Source organism: Lutra lutra, chromosome 10, assembly GCF_902655055.1.
Source record: "Lutra lutra chromosome 10, mLutLut1.2, whole genome shotgun sequence".
NCBI lineage: Eukaryota > Metazoa > Chordata > Mammalia > Carnivora > Mustelidae > Lutra > Lutra lutra.
The window spans coordinates 64,854,393-64,876,930 of NC_062287.1; the positions used below are offsets into that span (position 1 = coordinate 64,854,393).

The 22,538-nt window shown below is 41.3% G+C and overlaps 1 protein-coding gene across 6 annotated transcripts in view; it reads left to right on the forward strand.

The window, feature by feature from the left end:
• The first annotated feature begins 682 nt into the window (after window positions 1-682).
• Window positions 683-22,538, forward strand: part of ZNF143 (zinc finger protein 143) — a 57,444-nt gene continuing 35,588 nt past the window's right edge. The window contains exons 1-8 of one of the 6 annotated variants that reach the window (XM_047690575.1): window positions 698-766; window positions 11,624-11,699; window positions 16,399-16,517; window positions 16,720-16,812; window positions 17,654-17,737; window positions 18,253-18,336; window positions 19,733-19,929; window positions 20,711-20,785. In XM_047690575.1, coding sequence (XP_047546531.1) covers window positions 16,406-16,517; window positions 16,720-16,812; window positions 17,654-17,737; window positions 18,253-18,336; window positions 19,733-19,929; window positions 20,711-20,785 — 645 coding nt within the window. In that variant the 5' untranslated portion in view covers window positions 698-766; window positions 11,624-11,699; window positions 16,399-16,405. Of the gene's footprint in view, window positions 767-11,623; window positions 11,700-15,382; window positions 15,861-16,398; window positions 16,518-16,719; window positions 16,813-17,653; window positions 17,738-18,252; window positions 18,337-19,732; window positions 19,930-20,710; window positions 20,786-22,538 lie in introns of those variants that run through there. The other 5 variants (XM_047690574.1, XM_047690572.1, XM_047690573.1 and 2 more) reach the window with 5 other exon arrangements.

The window sequence follows — 22,538 nt, forward strand, 5'->3', positions numbered from 1 at the left end:
AGGAGGCCCACTCCCCAAACAAATGATGTCCCGGCGACTTGAAAAGCCCGGGCAGGCTTGGCAGCCAGTGACCGGCATATAGCAGCTCCTGGGAAAGCAGGGCCCTCTCCCCAAACCAAAGGCCTCGGCTAGCACCGAGAGCCCCCAGGGAGCGGTCAGGCATCTTTTCCTGTCCTAGGCCTCCCTACCACTGTCCTCCCAACGGGGCGACACTCGACAATCTCTAAGCAAAGCCCAACCATTCACCAGAACGCGCTCCAGGAAGCCCACCGGGAGAGCCAAAGCCACCTCCTAGCCCCTGTGGGGAAAATGGCGCTTGTCACCCCATCTCCCTCCCGGCTAGTCACAAGGACCAGCCTCCCTCCCTCGCTACAAAATGGCGCCTCCCGCTGGGGCCCCAGAATCGGCATAAATCACCTGTCAGCGAGGCGGTATCTGTCTAGGATGAGCGGTTCTGCCAACCAGTCATACACAGGAACTTTGATTCCGCACTTTGCACAAGCCATTCAGGCGCTGGCTGCAAGGCCAGACGAGGCTAACGTCACGAAAAGGGGGCGTGAATGAGGAGGTCTCCTTTCGCGTCGCCTAAATTTGAGCCAATGGCAAGCAGAAAGCGTCTCGTGAGTGACGTAATGACCGCCCAATGGAGGCTGGGGGCGGGCCTCAGACTCGCTATGCGGGTTGCGGGGCCAGGGGGCCGGGCGGCTGTTTCCTGTCCTGGTGCATGGTGGTCGGACGAAGGAATTGTTGGAAAATTTTCTCGGAGGTTCGTATATAAATGTGTTTTTACCCAGTGTGCATTATTCTCCGCCCGGCCGCCGCCCTCAGCGCGGCGGCGCGGGCCCGCTTGGGCCCGGGCTCTGACTCCGGCTGCTCAGCCTTCGCCGCAGGCCTTGCCGATCCTACGGCAGGCCTCGGTAGCCGCGCTTGGGCAGAAGCGGAGTTTATTAATAACCCGCGGCCGCCACTCTGGGTTGGCGGAGCTTTTCTCGCTGAGGACGCACCCCCCCCCCCCCTTGTCTCTGCGCGTTGCGCCCCGCCTGTTCCCCTCAGGGGACCGCCGAGGGGAGGGAGTGAAAGAGGGGAGGGTGGAGCCCTTGGGAACCTGGCGGCGCTTCTCCGCTTGACCTCCGCGCGGGGCGAGTCCCCAGACGCCGCCGAGGCAAAGCTCCTCCGGCTGGGGCGCCGGGCCACGGTCCGCACCAGGCCCCAGCCCGACGCCGGCAGCAGAACTGGCCCAGGGCCCGCTCGGGATCCCGTTTGCAGATCGCACCCAGAATTTTCCTTCTATCTATATCGTGCACACATTTCTTGTTTCTCTCATTTTTTTTTTTTCTTTTAAATTTTTAGGTGACTGGGGCCTAACATCGAATATTAGAAGTTGTCAGTTTTACCATTGCCTTTTTTCTCGGTTTTGGCCAGAACTAACGAATCTTTCAGTTGCTTTGTACTGTATTACTGTGGAACGTGAATCAATTTTTATTCCCTCCCCTGTTGCTTTTTAAAAAACATTTTAAGTTTTTTTTTCCGCATTAACGAAGTTAAGCAAAAATAGGAAGAACACCATTGCTAAACCCATTATTTGTTTAAAATCAGCTAAAGCTTTTGCTTTGGAAGTGTCTAATCAGCTGATATGATCTGGTAATGGTGTGATGAAAAATTGTAGGTTCAAGGTTGTGGTCGTCTTTTTCCTGAGTGTTAGTAGAAGATAAATGTTTGCTGAGTTAAAAATCTGTGCAGTATTTAATGTTTGCTCTTACCGGATTCCTAGTTCATTGTTAAAAGTGTTTAGTAAGAGAACAGGTAATAAGGACATCACTAAGATAAGAAGCGTAACTAATTTTATCCAGGCAGATTTTGACTACTTTGGAAAGTAATTATTTGGCAGTTTACAAATACTTGAGTGGCTATTTTTTCAATACCACCCTTTTATTTTTCAAAAATAATATCTGTATTGATAAAATTTATGTACCTTACAATTCACCCATTTGAAGTACATAATTAGGTAGGTTTAATAAATTCTGTTGTGTCCCCATCACCACAGTCCATTTTAAAACATGTTCATCACCCCAAAAGAAACTGCCAGTTAAATTACTCCCCATTTACCCTTAAGCCTGCTTCCTTCTCCAACCACTAATCTACAGATTTGCCTATTCTGAACATTTTATGTAAATGGAATCACACAGTATGTGGGCTTTGTGACTGACTTTTTTCACAGCGAAATATTGCCCAAGTTCATTAATGTTACAACTTGTGTTAGTAACTCATTTCTTTTTATTGCCAAATAATATTTCATTGTATGGACCTAAATTTTATTTAAATATTCATCTATTGATGGACATCTGGGTTTTTTTGGTCTATTCTGCTGTGAACATTTGTGTGCAAGTTTTTGTGTGGACTTATGTTTTCTTCTCTCTGAGATATGTATATATACCTAGGAGTAGAATTTCTTGGTCATTCAGTAACAGTATACTCTGTCTTTTGAGGAACTGTCAAATTTTTCCAAAGGGGCTGCACCATTTTGCATTCCTCTCAGCAGTATGTGTGAGTTCCCATTTCTCCTCATCCTTGCCAACACTTGTTATTATCAGTCTTTCTGGTGGTAGCCATCTTAGTGGATATGAAGTGGTATCTCTTGTGATTTTGATTTGCATTTCCCAATGGTGTTAAGTGTGGTTTTCATGTGATTATTGGCCATTTGTATATCCTTTGGAGAATGGATCTTTTCCCCTATTTTGAAATTGGATTGTCTGTTATTCAGGTGTAAGACTACTTTGTGTAAAAGTCTTTATCAAATAGATGATTTGTAAAATGTCCAGAGCCCTTTGCTGTAAGCTGGGATATTGCAGTGGAATAAGCATTCTTCATGTTCTTTTTTTTTTTTTTTAATATTTTATTTATTTATTTGACAGACAGAGATCACAAGGAGGCAGAGAGGCAGGCAGAGAGAGAGGAGGAAGCAGGCTCCCTGCAGAGCAGAGAGCCCGATGTGGGGCTCGATCCCAGAATCCTGGGATCATGACCTGAGCCGAAGGCAGAGGCTTTAACCCACTGAGCCACCCAGGCGCCCGCATTCTTCATGTTCTTCCCGGAATGATGACCTAGCTAGGTTGGGGAATTATACCCCCACCATTACTTTTAGCTGTTATTATTTATGATGTATATGCAGTGTATTATTTTTTTTTAAAGATTTTATTTATTTATTTGACAGAGATCACAAGTAGGCAGAGAGGCGGGCAGAGAGAGAGAGGGGGAAGCAGCTCCTCACTGAGGAGAGAGCCGGATGCAGGGCTTGATTCTAGGACCCGGATCATGACCTGAGCTGAAGGCAGAGGTTTTAACCCACTGAGCCACCCAGGGGCCCCAATACATATGGAGTTTATGATCATGTTAGGAGAACTAACCAACTTACTTTCTTTATTTCGTTTTATTTATTTATTTATTTGTTTGTTTGTTTGTTTGTTTATTTGAGGAGTGCTTGGTTCGCTCAGATGGTTAAGCGTCTGCCTTCGGCTTAGGTCATGATCTCCTGGTCCTGGGATCAAGCCCCGTGTTAGGCTCCCAGCTCAGCAAGAGTCTGCTTCTCCCTCTGCCTCTACCCCTGCTTGTACTCTGTCTCTCTTAAATTAAGAGAGAATTAAATTAAATCTCAATAAATTAATTAAGAGAATAAATTAAATCTTAAAAAGAAAATAAAGATTTATTTATTTGAGAGAGAGCAGGACCCTGAGATCATGACCCGAGCCAAAGGCATATGCTTAACCAACTAAGCCATCTAGGAGCCCCAGGAGAACTTTGAGTCCCGAGGTTTTTGTGATTATTTAATTTTGAAGCTTTGTTTTGCTTTGTTTTGTTTTGTTTTAAAGCTGAGGTTTTACCTAGTTCTGAGTCTTTTTGCTCCTGGCTTGATTTCAGGACATAATTCTTAGAGTTGTGTTGTGGTGTTTCTCCTTACTATGCTCAGTTTGCATTCATTTTAAGGGATGGCCTTTATAGGACAGTGTTTTAAACTTTACTGTCAATCAAAATGATTTTGTTTGTAAGATGGATTTGGACTGAGAAATCTCTCTCCCCCTCATAGAAAAGAAAAATTAAAAACAGTGATACACTTGTCTACACTTTCCCATAAATCGAATCCCAGTTTAAAACTATGCTACAGGGGCACCCGGCTGGCTGTCAGTAGAGCGCGCAACTCTTGATCATCTTGGTCATGAGTTTGAGCCTCACCTACTTGTGATCTCTGCCTGTCAAATAAATAAAATCTAAAAAAAAAAAAAAATCCATTGCATTAAAAAAAAAGATTTTATTTATTTGAGACAGAGAGAGAGGGAGAGAGAGATCACAAGTAGGCAGAGAGAGAGGAGGAAGCAGGCTCCCCACTGAGCAGAGATCCTGATGCAGGGCTCCATCCCAGGACCCCAAGATCATGACCCGAGCGGAAGGCAGAGGCTTAACCCACTGAGCCACCCAGGTGCCCCTATACATAAAACTATTACCTTCATTATGAACTTAAGTCAAATACCAGAGTTATTATTCAGTAACATACCAGCTTCTTTAACTTCTTTAACTTTTAAAATGTAAGATGTCTGTAGTTCCTAGAAAGATACAGTTGAGTACTGTACATAAGATGGCATAGGAGGGATGTTTTCTGTTATTTATGCACGTCTTTAAATAACAATGCCTTTGGCCTTGTATTGAAAAATAGAGTTTTTTAAAATATAGTACAGATGTAATGGTCACAAGAAGTTGGAATCCTTTAAATGAATGGCGGTTTACATATGCTATATATACACAGTACATAACATATAAAAAGTGAGGCATAATGAAAAGAGCACTGGAATAAAAGAAGACCTAGTCTTAGACCTGTCTCAGGCAGTTAATTTGCCATGTCTCTATACAAATTGTATTCATTTGTTGAACAAATATTTAGTAAGGATACACCATGTGCCAGGCATTCTTGTGGGCCCTGAGAATTCAGGGGTGAACAACAGATGGGGGCTCAGCCATGATGGAACTTAGAGTTCACTTAGAAGTTCTGATAAGTACTATGAAGGAGATGGAGTTCTGTGGTAAAGAATAAGGGGATGGTGGTAGAACGGATATTTTAGATAAGTGACACGGAACAGTACATGCTAAAGCAGGAAGGTCAGCATGGCTGGACGTATACAACGGAGGACATTTGTAAAGCACTCTGCAACAGAGTTATGTTAAATTCATTAGATATTTATTGAATATATAATCTTAGGTATCAAAAATTTTAAAGACTCACAGAACACAGTACCTGCCTTAGGAGGCTGATAGTCTAATTGGGCAGACTGGACATGAGATTTTAAGGATTGGTAAGAGGAGAGAGGAGCAGTAGATATCAGGAATCAAGACTTTCAGCCACAAACGAGGTTTGTAAACCTCATTTTTCCTCACCTGTAGGAAGAAAACTGGCAGGTTTTGAGTACATCTTGAGTGCTGAGGTCTTTATGTACTAACTTCCTTTCTCACAATAGACTTTTCAGGTGGATATTAGCTCATTCTTTCAAAAGAAAAAACGGAAGCTCAGCAGCAGGTTAATTGCCAGGAACTGAGCAAGATTCAAATACAGAGGATACCAGCAAATTACGAAGCCATATAAAGATGAAACCTATGATAATAAAAATGTGATTGGTAATTCCCAGTGATCTAGACTATAAGCCAAATAGCTGCAAATACTATGGGATTTAGGTGATGACTGAGGGACGCCTGGATGCCTCGGTCGATTGAGCGTCTGCCTTTGGCTCAGGTCATGATCCCGTCCTAGGATCAACTTCCATAGTGGGCTCCTTGCTCAGCCAGGTTCCTGCTTCTGCCTGCTGTTCTCCCTGCTTGTGCTGGCTCTCTTGATCTCTCTCTCTCTGATAAATAGAAAAAATAAAATAAATAATTGATGACTGAGATCTGGCTAGTGAGGGAGAGGCACCATGGAAGAGCCAGTGGCAATTGTAAACTGTTTCCTGTGCCTAAACTGCCCCTTCTCCTACCCCTAGGAAATGTTTGTCTTTTTATGCCTAAATTTACATACCATCATCTTTGCATCTCTGAGGCAAAATTAGGTGCTTCTTACTTTCTTAATGCTTCTGTTTATAGTAACTTTTTAAAGGTAGATTTATATATTTATTTATTTTAAAGATTTTATTTATTTATTTGACAGGTAGAGGGAGAGAGAGCACAAGCAGGGGGAGCAACAGGCAGAGGGAGGGGGAGAAGCAGACTCCCTACTGAGTAGGGAGCCTAAGGCGGGGCTCAGTCCCAGGATCCTGGGATCATGACCTGAGCCAAAGGCAGAAGCTTAACCGTCTGAGCCACCCAGGCCTCCCACTACTTGAGTTTTTAAATATAAATACTAGCATGTGCAGGTATTTATATACATTTTTAAAAACATGAATATAGTCAGCATAAATACTCTTCTTGCAGTTTGCTTTTCCACTCCACTTGCAATATATCTTGGATCTGTTTCCTTCCATTTCATATCTGTCCCATTCTTTTTCTTTTCGTTCGTTCGTTTTTTTGTTTTTTTTTTTTAAGATTTTATTTCTTCATTTGACAGAGACACAGCGAGAGAGGGAACAAAAGCAGGTGGAGTGGAAGAGGGAGAAGCAGGTTTCCTGCTGATCAGGCAACGCTGATCAGGGAACGATGCAGGGCTCCATCCCAGGACTCTGGGATCATGACCTGAGCGGAAGGCAGAGGCTTAACGACCGAGCCGACCAAGCCACCCAGGCGCCCCAGTCCCATTCTTTTTCATTTTTGCATGTTTCATTTATGAATGTCATATAATTTATTCTTTTGGGTGCACTTTTAGGTTGTTGACTATTTTTACTACTGTAAATAATACTACAATGAACTTTGCACACTTGAGAGTGTCTAATAAGTCCCAAGAAGAATTACTTGGTTGAAGATTTACATTTAAAATATTGATAGTTTTGGGGCGCCTGGGTGGCTCAGTGGGTTAAAGCCTCTGCCTTCGGCTCAGGTCATGATCCCAGGGTCCTGGGATCGAGCCCCACATTGGGCTGTCTGCCCAGCGGGGAGCCTGCTTCCTCCTCTCTCTCTGCCTGTCTCTCTGCCTACTTGTGATCTCTATCTGTCAAATGAATAAATAAAAAAATCTTAAAAAAAAAAATGTTTAAAATATTGATAGTTCTAATTGTTGTGTGGTCCCCCGCCACCACACATTGTGTTTTAATGATCTGTTTTCTTTTTTTTTTAAGATCTTATTATTTATTTGAGAGAGAAAGAGCACGAGTGAGAGAGAGGGAGAGCATGGCCAAGGGGAGGGACAGAGGGAGAAACCGACTCCCTGCTGAGCGAGGAGCCTGACACAGACTGAGATCATGACCTGAGCCATGACCTGAGCCAGAGGCAGACTTAGCAAACCTTAACTGACTGAGCCACCTAGGTGCCCCCTAATGATCTGTTTTCACTTGTGTCCCACCATGGAATGAGTTTCTTTTTTCTTTTTTTTTTTTTTTTTTAAAGATTTTATTTATCTGACAGAGAGAGATCACAAGTGGGCAGACAGGCAAGCAGAGAGAGAGAGAGGAGGAAGCAGGCTCCCTGCAGAGCAGAGAGCCCGATGTGGGACTCGATCCCAGGACCCTGAGATCATGACCTGAGCTGAAGGCAGAGGCTTAACCACTGAGCCACCCAGGTGCCCCTGGAATGAGTTTCTTAAAGGCAAAGACTTCTTTTTTACCTCTCTAAAAGCTTGTGTGTGCACACATACATACTTAATACATATACATGTGTGTATACACATATTCACATGTCTGTATATACACATACACGTATATATTATGTATACATATACTACTCAAAATATCAGTCCTAGATACTTATCTAACAAACATATTTTTTTTCAGTAGTTGATCATGGTAAATTTAAAGACCTAAAAGAATAATAGGAGATGAAATTTGAAAAGTAAATGGGAACCAGATTGGAAAGTAGCCTGAATGTCAGACCAAGGAACTGGACTTAGACCTCTATATGGTACAACTATGAACGATCATAGGGGAAAATGTTCAAATCTGGAGGATTCTATCTCAGGATTCATTTGCAAGGATCTTAAGTCCTTGCTCTACTTCAGAGTAACCCAAACTTGGGGCACCTGGGTGGCTCAGTCAGTTAAGTGTCTGCCTTCAGCTCATGTAATAATCCCAGGATCCTGGGATCGAGCCCCACTTCTCGCTCCCCGCTCAGCGGGAAGTCTGTCTGCTTCTCCTTCTCCCTTTACCCCTCTCCTTGCTCCTTCTCTCACTCTCTAAAATAAATAAAATCTAAAAACAAAACAAAACCCTTTAAAAAAAATAACCCAAACTAGAATGCATCATGCTAGTGATTTTTGTAAAAAAGTTGATGTTGAATAGATCTACACATCCAATTCTCACAGAAAGGGCCTTGACCTGTCAAATTGATGAATATGTCCAAATATTTAAAATATTTAAAGTATGTATCATTTTCATGCTTCCCTTTAGTCTTTTTGAGTAATCATCCATCTGTTCTTAGAGCTTCTAGTATAATAGCCAGGGCCAGTAAAGATGTGATAAAATGAGCATAGTAATTATGTTACTGGTGACAGTGCAGTCACTGTACCACTTTTATTTTTATTTATTTTCTTAAAAGATTTTATTTATTTATTTGACACAGAGAGATCACAAGTTGGCAGAGAGGCAAGCGGGGCAGGGAAGGGGGGAAAGCAGGCTCCCTGCTGAGCAGAGAGCCAGATGTGGGGCTCGATCCCAGGACCCTGAGATCATGACCTGAGCCTAAGGCAGAGGCTTAACCCACTGAGACACCCAGGCGCCCCCAGTGTACCACTTTTTAAAAAGTAAAGGCAGCAAATTGTAATAGTCATAACAATGCTCATATTTTTTGATCCAATAATCTTAAACCTGGGAATTTAAGGATGTAATCTACTTCATACCTCTAGCCCCAAAAAACCTGTCTTTATTTATAAACATGTCAATTAAAGGAATGCTTTTTATGAGAAAATGACATGTACCTGGCATGTAATAAGAAAAATGCTAAATGTCTTGAGAGGGAAATTAGTTTGTCAAATGTGAATTAAAAGTAATCATTGCGAAGATTATTTGGCAACTTGGAACACTATAGAAATGAAAAGAACTGAATACAAAACATTATGTATACTATAATTACAATGCTGTGAAAATTATGTTTGCATACAATAGGAAGAAGAGTAGAAAACCAGGAAAAAATGAAGATTTGATTTGTTTAAGCTATTGGAAATGATTCTTTTTAACTTTCACATTTATATTACAATGTTGTATGCGATGAAAATTTAATGGTGTACAAAAACAATATAAGACAGTTGGCAATATTATTAACTGGAAGGATGAGATTGGAGCAGAGAGTGGTAAAGATGTTATTGCAATAGTTAATGTGTGAGGAGGTGGAAAAGAAAGGTTTTGAAGTATAAAAGTCATGAAGTTGGCAGTTGCTCTGTTGTGAATTTAAGAGCAGGTTTAGGGGCACCTGGGTGGCTCAGTCAGTGAGGAACTGACTCTTGATTTCAGCTCACATCATGTTCTCAGGGTCATGATCTCAGGGCCTTGAGATCCAGCCCCATGTTGGGCTCCGTGCTCAGCACAGAGCCTTTTGGTCCCTCTCCCTCCCCCTGCTTGTGTGCATACACTGTCTCTCTCTCTGTAAAACAAATAAAATCTTACAAAAAAAAAGAAAAAGCAATCCCTTCTTCCAAAATCTACTTATATTTTTACCTTTTTAACATAAGGTTGTAGTGATGGTTGCTGTTTTGCTTTAAACTACTTTTAAACAAGAGATTGAAATATGTACATAATTATTTTGTGAGAACTAATTGTAGTTTCCTTATGTTGGCTTTTTTTTTTTTTTTTTTTTTTTAAGATTTTATTTTTGAGGCTGCCTGGGTGGCTCAGTCGTTAAGCATTTGCTTTGGGCTCAGGTCATGATCTCAGGGTTCTGAGATTGACACCCCCTCCCCCCACCACCAGCCACTGGGCTCCCTGCTCAGCAGGAGGCCTGCTTCTCCCTCTCCCTTTTCCTCCTGCTTGTTTTCTTGCTCTGTCAGATAAATAAATAAAATCTTTTTTAAATTCTTTTTAAAAAATATTTATTTATTAAAGAGAGAGAGCACAAGCAGGGGGAGCTGCAGGCGAGGGGAGAAGCAGCCTCCCTGCTGAGCTAGGAGTCAGATGTGGGACTCTGATCCCAGGACCCTGGAATCATGACCCCAGCTGAAGGCAGATGCCTAACCACTTAACCACTTAACCAGGTACTCCTGCCCTCAGTCTTTTACAACTGGTGATTCAACTTGAAACATTAACTGTATGAAAGTCATATATGGTGAAGATTTTTTTTTTTAACCTACAGAATGCATACAGTAAAAATTATACTGTTGGGTTTTTTTTTTTTTTTTTTACGATTTTATTTATTCAACAGAGATCACAAGTAGGCAGAGAGGCAGGCAGAGAGAGAGAGGAGGAAGTGGCCCCCGCTGAGCAGAGAGCCCGATGCAGGGCTGGATCCCAGGATCCTGGGATCATGACCAGAGCCAAAGGCAGAGGCTTTAACCTACTGAGCCATCCAGGTGCCCCCCAAAATTACACTGTTCTTTAATGCTGATCTATTTAACTGAAGCATACTATGAGAATTTTAAAAACCTGGTTATCCTCTGAACTAATCTTGTGTAAATTATGATTGTCTTTTTGTTTCTTTTGGTTATTCAGTATACTGGGTGCATAAACCTGCTCTTGGCATATATTACCTTAATTTGAAATTTTCAATTTAAGCAGTCTAATTCTCATTGATTGAGTAAAGTCAAAGGGTTGCACTTAAAAATGTATTTATGGGGCGCCTGGGTGGCTCAGTCTGTTAAGAGTCTGCTTTTAGCTCCAGTCATGATTGCGGGCTTTCTGGATCCAGACCCCTGTCAGGCTCTCGGTTCAGTGGGAGTCAGCTTCTTCCTCTGCCTCTCTTCTGGCTTGTGCTCTCTCCCTCTCTGTCTAATTAAATAGTCTTTTTTTTTTTAAAGATTTTATTTATTTATTTGACAGAGAGAGAGAGAGAGATCACAAGTAGGCAGAGAGGCAGGCAGAGAGAGAGGAGGAAGCAGGCTCCCCACTGAGCAGAGAGCCCAATGCAGGGCTCGATCCCAGGACCCTGAGATCATGACCCGAGCCGAAGGCAGAGGCCTAACCCACTGAGCCACCCAGGGGCCCCTAAATAGTCTTTTTAAAAAATACATTTATGGGGGTGCCTGGGTGGCTCAGTCATTAAGTGTCTGCCTTTGGCTCAGGTCATGATCTCAGGGTTCTGGGATCGAGCCCTGTGTAGGGCTCCCTGCTCATCGAGAAGCCTGCTTCTCTCTCTCCCGTTTCCCCTGCTTGGGTTCCTTCTCTTGCTGTGTCTCTTTCTGCCAAATAAATAAATAAAATCTTTTTTAAAAAATGCATTTATAATAAAATGCTACTTTTAGCTGTTTCTTATATTTGGGTTCGAGATAATATTTAGTTTGAAAAAAGGACCCTAACTGCTAATAAAGATTTAAAATCTTCCATAATATGCACTGAATTTGAAAATAGTGTCCATTTCCCAGACTGAATTGGTGGTTTGGAAAATGAAGTATACCAAGAGTTTAAGTATCAAAACTAAAAATCTGAAGATTCTTCAAGGTGAGCATCTTTTATTTTATCCCTTGTTGAAACTGTATTCCTTGAGGCTGAATAGGAGGACAACCCACAGAATGGGAGAAAATATTTGCAAATCCTCCATCTGATAAAGGATTAATATCCAGAATATATAAAGAACTCTTAAAATTCCACGATAAAAAGACAACCCATTTTAAAAAATAGAGAAAGCAGGGGCACCTGGTTGGCTCAATTGGTAGAACATGCACTCTTCATCTTGAGATCTTGCATTCAAGCTCCACATTGGGCTTGGAGCCTACTTAAAGTTAAGAAAAAAAAAAAATTAAAAACTTAAGAAACAGGCAAAAATAGACATAGGATCTGAGTAGCTATTTCTCCAGAGAAGATATACCAAAGGTCAGTAAGCATATGAAAATATGGTCAACATTATTAGCCATAAGGGAAATGTAAATCAAAACCACAATGAAATACAACTTCATACACACAAGAATGGCTATAATCAAAGACTGATAAACTGTTTGCTAAGATGAGAAATTGAGAAATTGGAAGCTGATACATTGCTAGTGGGAATGTAATATGGTGCAACTGCTTTGGAAAAGTTTGACAGTTCCTCAAAATTTATGCATAGAGTTACCATATGACCCAGCAATTACTTACATACATATCCCCAAGAGATGTGAAACCTATGTCTACACAAAAACTTGTACACCAGTGTTTGTAGCATTATTCATGATGGCCAAACAGTGTAAAATGGCTCAAATATCTAGATACAAACAATTCAAATGATTGGATAAATAAAATGTACATTCATACAGTGGACCATTATTTAGCAATAAAAGAATGAAATACTGATCTATGCTACAACATGGACGAACCTTGAAGACATTATAAGTGAAAGAAGCCAGTCACAAAAGATCCCATACTGTGGAATTCTATTCATGTGAAATATCCAGAAGAAGATCTGTAGAGATAGAAAGTAGCTTAGTGATTGATTGCCTAGAGCTTTAGGGGGTAGGGTGGGAATGAGGCTTTCTTTTTGAAAGTGATAAAAATATTCCGAATAGGGGCGCCTGGGTGGCTCAGTGGGTTAAAGCCTCTGCCTTCGGCTCAGGTCATGATCTCAGGGTCCTGGGATCGAGTCCCGCATCGGGCTCTCTGCTCTGTGAGGAGCCTGCTTCCCTCTCTCTCTCTGCCTGCCTCTCTGACTACTTGTGATCTATCTCTGTCAAATAAATAAATAAAATCTTAAAAAAAAAATATTCTGAATAGGGGCGCCTGGGTGGCTCAGTGGTTAAGCCTCTGCCTTCAGCTCAGGTCATGATCTCAGGGTCCTGGGATCAAGTCCCACGTCGGGCTCTCTGCTCAGTGGAGAGCCTGCTTCCTCCTCTCTCTCTCTCTCTCTCTCTGCCTACTTGTGATCTCTGTCAAATAAATAAATAAAATCTTAAAAAAAATATTCTGAATATAGGTTGTGGTGTTTGCACAACTTTGAATATACTAAAGCCATTGAATTGTATACCTTAAATGGGTAAATATTGTGGTATGTGGATTATACATCAGTAAAGTCATTTTTATTTTGTTTTTTTGTTGTTGTTGTTGTTTTTTTAAACTCAGAGCTCCATCTCAGGACACTTAACTGAGCCACCTAGTTCTTTTTTAAAAAATTACGGTAAAAAAGCAGAACATAAAATTTACATTTTAACCATTTTTAAGTACAATACAGTAGTGTTTATACACAGTGTTGTGCTACAGACCTCTAGAAAGTTTTCATCTTGCAAAAATGCATCTCTTGGGAGGAACAAGTCCCTTTTTCCCCATCCCCTAGTCCCTGGCAACCACCATTCTACTTTCTAAGAGTTTGACTACTTTAGATACCTCGTATTAGTGGAATCATGCAGTATTTCTTTTTTTTTTTTTTTAAGATTTTATTTATTAGAGAGCACAAGCAGGGGGAAGGGCAGAGGAAGAGGGAGAAGCAGACTGCCTGTGACAGGGAGCCTGATGTGGGGCTCCAACCCAGGACCCTGGGATCATGACCTAAGCTGAGGGCAGATGCTTAACCAACTGAACCACCCAGGCGCCCAATGGTATGTTAGTTTTTCTTAGGCTGACCTGCATTATTACCTTCCAGAAAGGCAGGGAGTTTGTGTATTACACACTGTGTCTTCTTGGAGTTTCCTATGGTGCTTCAGGATAGCCTCTTCTGTGTCTGATTTTGGCTCACGATTTATTATTAAAGCACATGAAATTGACTACCTTTCATAAGGTGGCCCTTTCTAAGATATTGTATATATCTCACATGTTCATTTCCACACATCCCAAAAATGTCAGTGACAGAAATGATCAAGAAGACATGATGGATAGGATGTGAGCAACAGCAGAGTGTTGGGTCTGTGGCCCATTTATGCCTTTTCTTCACTGTCCTATTTCCCCCCTATGTGATCGTTTTCTAACAAAGGCCTTTGTATCCTAGTCCTTTCTTTTTAAAAAGAAAATGCCCTGTATACCTGCCATCACTTATTATCTCTGGTAGTTGTGCCATTTGAACTCCTCTAAGCCCTTTCTCCCATCACTCCTTCATGTATTTGCCACCAGTTTGTGTCCAGGAAACAGTTGTCTCTTCTTCCTTCAGTTAATGTAGCTTTTTTCCCCCCATTAGGTTGAAACTGTAGGTGCTGAAGCCTTCCTAAAGAAATTTAACAGTTGACCAGCTTTCAGGCAAAGGAGAATTTTTATTTATTGCAGATGTGTTAGTTACCTATCGATATATATTGTAGTGATTTGGAGATTGTAGGTAACTGAATGAAAATGATAAACCTTGGACATTTCTTAATATCATGACCCAAATTATCTTGTAATCTGCCTTTTAAAAAATTCATCTCCTAGAATACTCCAGAAATCACAGTGCTTACTTACTACATCTTTATAGGTGTTTACTTTCCATTTCCTTATCTTAATTTATTTGCATTACAGAGTGAGAGAACTTCTTCGAAAATTAACCTCTCCCAATCCTATTCTCATCAGGCATCTTCACTGCAAAATACTACTATTACTTTGAGACTTCTCTGTTAGCCCTTAAAGGCAGCAAGGAAGTGTTGAGGTTTCAGATTGCTCCGTGAACAGTTGTGGGTGTGAATCTTTCAGGACTCCGTGAAAATTCAGTCCTTGATTGACTTTTATCACAGTGGTGATTGTTTTCTGTGAGCCTAAACTACTGTTTCTGGCTTTAATCCAAAGGGTTTCTAAAACAAAGTCTTCAAGTAATCATAAATATAATAGCAAATTATTACTTTCTGAACATTGTTTTAAATATTGACATTAAAATCAGATCTTTAGACCTGGAAAGTCCTCAGGAGATCCTCTGGTCCAATTCCTTGGCACGAGGCCGCTAAGTTATCCCATCTCCTGTTTGAAGCAACTCAAGGCCCACAGAGATAATAATGGGACCTGGAAGTAGGAAAAGAGAGGAAGGAGGTTGTGATGGTGACTGGTAAAAGAGCCATTCATCCATTTATTTAGCACCTGTTGTATGTCTGTTATGTGTGAGTCAGCGGTGAGCAAGCTCCCAGTATGTTCTCGTGAGGGAAAAATAGATAAGAAAGGAACTAAATAGGGGTACCTGGGTGGCTCAGTCAGTTAAGCATTGACTCTTGATTTTGGCTCGGGTTATGATCTTAGAGTCATGAGATTGAGCCCCATATTGGCCTCTGCACTAGGTGTGGAGCCTGCTTAAGATTCTCTCTCTTCTCCCTCTGCCTCTCTTCACCCCCTCCCCTTCTCCCTCTAAAACAAACAAACAAACAAAAATAAACAAACTAAATATATGTCATATATCAAATATTAAGTGCTATGTAGAAATATAAAGGAGGGAGGAGGGCTAGGGTATATCATGGTTGGGAGGTGCAGCTTGAAATGAAGTGAACAAGGAAGCTCTCATTGGGGTGACAACAGTAAACAAAGACTTGAAGAAAATGAGGGAATAACAGTGAAGAGACTGTAAAGCATGTTTCGGGCAGAAGGAACATGAAATGTAAAGGTCGCGAGGCAACATCACCCTGTATGTTTGAGCAAAAGGAGGGACACCAGTGTGGCTGAAATGAAATGAATGAGATGGAAAGCAGTAGGAAGTGAGGGGCAAGATCATCGGGCTCCTCGGCCAGGGTGAAGACTTTTGGCTTTACTCTGGTAAGTTATCAGAAGGTTTTGAGCAGCAAAGGGACATGATCTAACTTTTCCCTTCTAAAGGGCACAGTGACTGTTGTGTTGATAAGAGACCGTGGGGAGGTCACAGGGCCAGCAGGGAGACCCGTTAGGATGCTGTAGTATGGCAGTCATGTGGGCAAGAGGTGGCAGTGGCTTGAATTAGGGCAGTGATGGCGAAGTGAGAAGTGGCCAGAAGCAGGGCAGCTCTCTGCAGATCGAGGCAACAGGATTGTGGGAATAAGTGGGAATCTTACGTTAAACCCAAAGTTGTGAACACTAGACATGGGACAAAACCGATGGGCCAGAGTTGTCAGTGTGCTCAATAGTTTTCTGATGGATTATGAAAAGTGTGCTTCGGACTGTGGATGGATGCTCTTACCCTGCATATTAAGTGAAATTTCAGCTTATTTCAAACACTGTTTATTTCTGTAGCACATTTCTGTGGTTCCTAAATATTCTTTGTCGTTTTTGTTTTATTTGCATTGTTCTTTGTTCTCAAGTGCCTGTATTTTTCCTCAAGGTAGAAAATGTTGTTAGCCCAAATAAATCGAGATTCTCAGGGAATGACAGAGTTTCCTGGAGGAGGAATGGAGGCTCAACACGTTACCCTGTGCCTGACAGAGGCAGTAACAGTGGCAGGTGAGTAGTTTCATTTGAGGGGATCATGGGCTTCCCCTGCAGTGGACACTGGGTACAGGAGGGCAGGGAAATATTTTTTGTAAATGCTAGAAGAAATCCCATTTGAGTCTTAAGCAATCTGCCTTATGCCTGATTTTCATTTAAAAAATTTAGACAGCATGTACGTATGACAGCTAAAGAAAATAACTTTTTTTTATAATAGATGGTGACAATTTAGAGAATATGGAAGGTGTAAGCTTGCAAGCGGTAACACTTGCAGATGGTTCCACCGCTTATATACAACATAATTCTAAAGGTACGTGCCGCATACACAGCCCATTGGTTAATACCGGCAATTCGTAAACTCGGAGTTGGAGTGCCTAGCAACTACCCGCCCCCCTTCCTGGCCCATCATTAAGCCTCTGTATTGCATATGTTAATTTTCAGTAGTTTCCGGTTCACTTAAATTTGTTTTGATAATTCGGGGACAACCTGTGAGACATTTGGAATATACTCTGGGGTGTCGAAATTAATGGGGGGTTGTCCCCAACCACTTTCTAGTAAGACCTCTCTTGCTTTTTTACTTCCAAGTTATCATGTAATGTCTTTACAAAATATGCATGGAAGTATAAACGTTTGGTTTTGCTTATATAACATTATCTGTAAATCAGCGTTTACTTTTGCCAAAAAATAGCTCAGTTCTCCCAACTCCTTGTTTTTATGGGAATCTACTGAACGCATGTATACATAGTTGAGGGACGAATAGCACGTAGGAGTGAGAAGGACATCTGGCCTCAGATACACTGATGAATCTGTCAGTCTTCTCAGTTTCAGCTTCCCTGCAGTCAGGGTCACTGTTCCTAAGTGGCTCTGAAAGGTAAAGAGATTCAGCTCCCATAGCTTGCCATGATGAGCCACTCTTCCTCTTGAACTTAATTAATTGAAAATTCGAAGGGAGGAAGAATGGCTGAGGGAGGATTTTCTGCTTTCTGTAGGATCACTGGATGTGTTTTTGAATTGCCTCAACATTGAGGGAAGAATCAAGATGAACATGATCTTAAGTAGTGTATGTTTTTATAGTTGATACCATTTTGAAATTGTATAAAGTTTAAAATGTTTGCTTGGGCTAATTTATTGGTTTAAATCTTTTGTTCCAGATGGAAAACTCATAGACGGCCAGGTCATTCAGCTGGAGGATGGTTCTGCTGCCTACGTTCAACATGTACCCATACCTAAAAGTAGTAAGTATTTGATACTTACACTCCTGATTCTCATCCTTCGGTATTTGCTGCCTCCAGCTACCTTGGTGTAAACTTGGTTCAGGTCTCTAGTCCTCCTTTTGAAAGGGGAGATCAGTAGGTGGCAAAGAGAGGATCTAAAGACCATTTGGACTTCATTGAGACTTTGTCTTAAAAATCATAGAAAAGAAATTACTGGACTGCACTCTGGAGATAAATGGACAGTAGTCCTACGTGAATATTTCTATCACTTGAGCTCACTCCCGCATGTCTCTCATTTTCTTTTATCCCCCTCTTTTTTCAACTCTCCTTACTCACTAGTAGATATTCCTAAAACAAGTATTCTGCTATTTTTTTACTAACACTTACTTAGAGTAAATAAGAGTAAATACTGTAGTGTTCAAGGACTCCTAAAGCACGTGTAGGTTTTTATAATGTGTTTAATGGTTTATTGACTCATTGCTGAGTTATCCGGTCGTTAGGAAACGTGGGATCTAAATGTAATCATTGTTCTTGAGCAGGGGACAGTTTGCGTTTAGAGGATGGTCAAGCAGTGCAACTAGAAGATGGAACAACAGCGTTTATTCACCATACCTCCAAAGGTAAACTAATTTTGCAAATAGGAATAAGGGAGGAGTGTGAGAAAAGTAAGACCTGCCTGTATTTGCTGAAATGCTGTCACGTAAAAGAAGATTTGTACTTGTTCTCTGAAATACAAGATGGCGGATTTGGGCACAGTCTAAGGAAAAACTTTGTGATCATTTGAGCTGCCCAGTAACAGGTTGGAAGGGCAAACCCCTGGTCTCTGATAGACTTTGAGTAGAGGCTACTATTTGAATATAAAATTAAACATTCGAAATTTAAATTATTGATTTTTTTTTCCCTCTTAAATATATATTTTTTAAGATTTTATTTATTTGAGAGAGAGAGTATAAGCTGCGGGGGAGAGGAGGAAGCAGGCTCCCTGCTGAGCAGGGAGCCCAATGTGGGGCTTAATCCCAGGACCCTGAGATCATGATCCGAGCCAAAGGCAGACGCTCAACTGACCGAGCCATCCGGGCACCCCTCGAATATAATTTTTAAGCAAGATCCTTGGCCTATTATGTTGGTCTTTAAGATGAAATAAAAATTTTAAATTTATTTGAAGCCAATGTGGCAAAAATGTTAACGCTTATTAACTTCATGTAGGGAGGCCCAGGGGTTTGAGGTGGAATGCATAGGAGTAATGAGCATAGCTCTGAAGCCAGACTGTCTGGGTTCAAATCTGGGCCTGCTGTCTTTTAGCTGTGTGACCTTGTTCAAATTACTTAACCTGTGCTTCAGGTAAAATGAGTGTTACAGTGAGTATCCACATCATAGGGTAGTTTTGAGAACAAAATGTGCAAACATATGTAAAGCACAGTATTTGTCACCTAGTAAAGGCTTGAAAAATGTGAGCTATTATTACCTTATAGAATATATTATAGAATGACATTACATGTTTTAGAAAGACTTTAGTTGTGAAACCAAATGGGGAAATTTTTTAAAATTTGGAATACTTAAATTTGTAAGTAATTTAAAGTTAAAAAGACGTAAACTGAATTTTTTTCTTTGGCAGGGGGACTTAATCACAGGTTCATTGTGATTGTCTAGATTTATGATTTCACAAAGCTCTATATATGCTTATTTAGAAGAGAAAAAAAGCCCATGGACTTTGGAGTCATCCTGGCATGAGTTTAGATCCTGGTTCCTCTACTGATTTTGACTGTTAATTGTTAGTTTTTTCCATTTTCTGGTTCCTAAGGAAAGTGACTTGACTTCCCCCAGAACTCAGTTTCCCTTTTCCTGAATGAGGGTGGTACATACACCCACCTCACAGAATTGTTATGAGAAACTGAAGGAGAGCACACATGTGAGGCACATGGACCTACTCAGCCAAAGTTCCTTCCCTTCTTCCTTTAAATCTGTAACTCTGTCAGACTACCTATAATTTCATGCCCTTCTCTTCCTCTCCCCCAGACAGTTATGACCAGAGCGCCTTACAGGCAGTGCAGCTGGAAGACGGCACCACTGCGTACATCCACCATGCGGTGCAGGTCCCGCAGTCTGACACCATCTTGGCAATTCAGGCTGATGGGACGGTGGCAGGTCTGCACACCGGAGATGCCACGATTGACCCCGACACCATCAGTGCTCTGGAACAGTATGCAGCAAAGGTACAGCATTTTACAATGTCAAGAACGTCCCAGATATAGCTTCTTTACTTTTCATTAAAATAAAACAAAAAAAAGTCTACTTTATCGAAGAAGAAACTAGCAATTCAAAGTCAAAATCAGACAGCCTTAAGGAGATCAGCATTTATCTTAAAAGAAGTGAAGTGTAGGAAAAATAGTTAAGTACAGATAACAGGAATGGAATAAGAGCTTATAGAAAAGAAATGGGGACTGATAAGTCACAGAAAGATATATTCAAAGATGAGTGCCGTAAAATAAATAATAAAGTATAGATGGAACAGCTTATGAATTAAGAAGCAGAAATTAGAGATTGGAAAAAGTGAAGGAAAGTCTCAGTTAAGTTTTACATCAAAAGTACTGGGTTTTTTCCTTACACGGAACATGTATCTTTCATACATTTAAAAGGTTTCTTTTTCTTTTTTTTTTTTTTTAAGATTTTATTTATTTATTTGACAGAGAGAGATCACAAGTAGATGGAGAGGCAGGCAGAGAGAGAGAGAGAGAGAGGGAAGCAGGCTCCCTGCTGAGCAGAGAGCCCGATTCGGGACTTGATCCCAGGACCCTGAGATCATGACCTGAGCCGAAGGCAGCGGCTTAACCCACTGAGCCACCCAGGCGCCCCTAAAAGGTTTCTTTTCCCCACTTTTTATAGTAGAAAATTTCAAACACACACAAAAATAAATGATAATGAATCCCTGTGTACTTATCACCCAAAGAAATGTCAAAAGGTAAAACTTTTTAAAGCTTTATTTTATTTTTCTAGGTGTCCATTGATGGCAGTGAAAGTGTAACAGGTACTGGGATGATTGGAGAAAACGAACAAGAGAAAAAAATGCAGGTATGTAGAGCTACTTTTTTTACAGAAGAATTTCTTTCCCTTAGCATTTGAAGGCCCTTCTGTGAGTGAAAGTGAGAGTAGAGAACTCACTACCTCCATAGGAAGATTTCCCAGGGAAAGAGTGTACATATTGGGCAGTAGGTTTCTCGAACTACCTCCGGTCTCAGGATTTATTATGGATCCACAGTGGCACTAAAGAAATAGAAGTACCCCAGAAATCCCAATGAAGTTCATGTTCTGGAATCCGAGGCAGTTTTGGAGGCAGGCATGGCAGGTTATGGATCCTTCCTCTGAGGCACCACCATTACTGTGACTAACTCACCCTCCCTGCTTTGCTCGTTGTGTCTTTTTGTTTCCACCTGGTTCCCCATATACTTTCCTTTTCAACCTCCATAGAGAAGGTCCAGCCTTGCTAATCATCCTTGTTCCTACTGGGCAAAGCCGTTTCTGCTTTTTGTACCAGACTGCTTCCCGGGCTTCACATGGCCACGGGTTGGCTATCCTTAATTCAGATGCTCACCCTGGGTCCAGTCATTGGACATCCGTTACCCAAACAACAGCCCACAGCAGCAGTGTCTCTAAAAGTTTTATACTAAGTGCGAAGTAGTCACAGATGCTTTCTGGGAGATATACAAGTCAAAAATCCCAAACTGGCATAATTCAGGATTCTGCTTTGAATTACCTGTTTGTGTGGGGAGTTTGGTAGGTGTTTGGGAGTTATATAATCATTGTAGAATATTCTTTAATGTTGCGCCTTATTTTCTCAGCAGCTACCTCTAATAGTTTGCCGATTGTTCCCTCGTGGCAGTTGTTCGCATTCTTTGACAGTTTTGTCATACTTAACTCCTGTTCTAAAGTGATTCCTTCTGGGCCACAATTTTAACTTGAACGTTAGTATCACCACTTACCACGGAGTGATACTATTAGAAGTTACGGGGGCACCTGGGTGGCTCAGCGGGTTGGGCCTCTGCCTTCAGCTCAGGTCATGGTCTCAGGGACCTGGGATCAAGCCCCGCATCGGGCTCTCTGCTCAGCAGGGAGCCTGCTTGCCTGCCTCTCTGCCTGCCTCTCTGCCTACTTGTGATCTCTCTCTCTGTGTCAAATAAATAAATAAAATCTTTAAAAAAAAAAAAAAGAAGTTACGGAGAAGATTTTACATTTATAATAATAGTAAATGATTAAATGACAGGAATCACTGAAATCGTTGGTAGAAATGTGATACTTCTTTTATTTTATTTTATTTATTTATATGTCAGAGAGAGACACGGCGAGAGAGGGAACACAAGCTGGGTGAGTGGGAGAGGGAGAAGCAGGCTTCCTGGAGAGCAGGGAGACCAATGTGGGGCTCGATCCCAGGACCCCAGGATCATGACCCGAGCTAAAGGCAGACACTTAACCAACTGAGTCACCCAAGCACCCCCAGAAATGTGATACTTCTGAACATTGGTGAAGAGCCAGCATTTCTGTTTGTTTTCTTAAGTGGTATCATGAAGGGGCGGTAGTATGAACAGTAGTTGGCAATTCACCAAGCCCATCACCTTTGATACTGTGTGATTCTTGGTGAAATTTTCAAGTCTTTGAAGTCATAAAATGAGAAATATTTTTTGTACTGCAGTATGTCAAATCCACCGAGTCAAGTTCTACTAAAATGCAAATGGGGTATGAATATACTCAAGAGAGGTAGGTCAGTGCCTTGGAGTCTGTCCCTTATTAGTGACTAACAATTAAGTTTTTAAATAATGGAATATTTTTA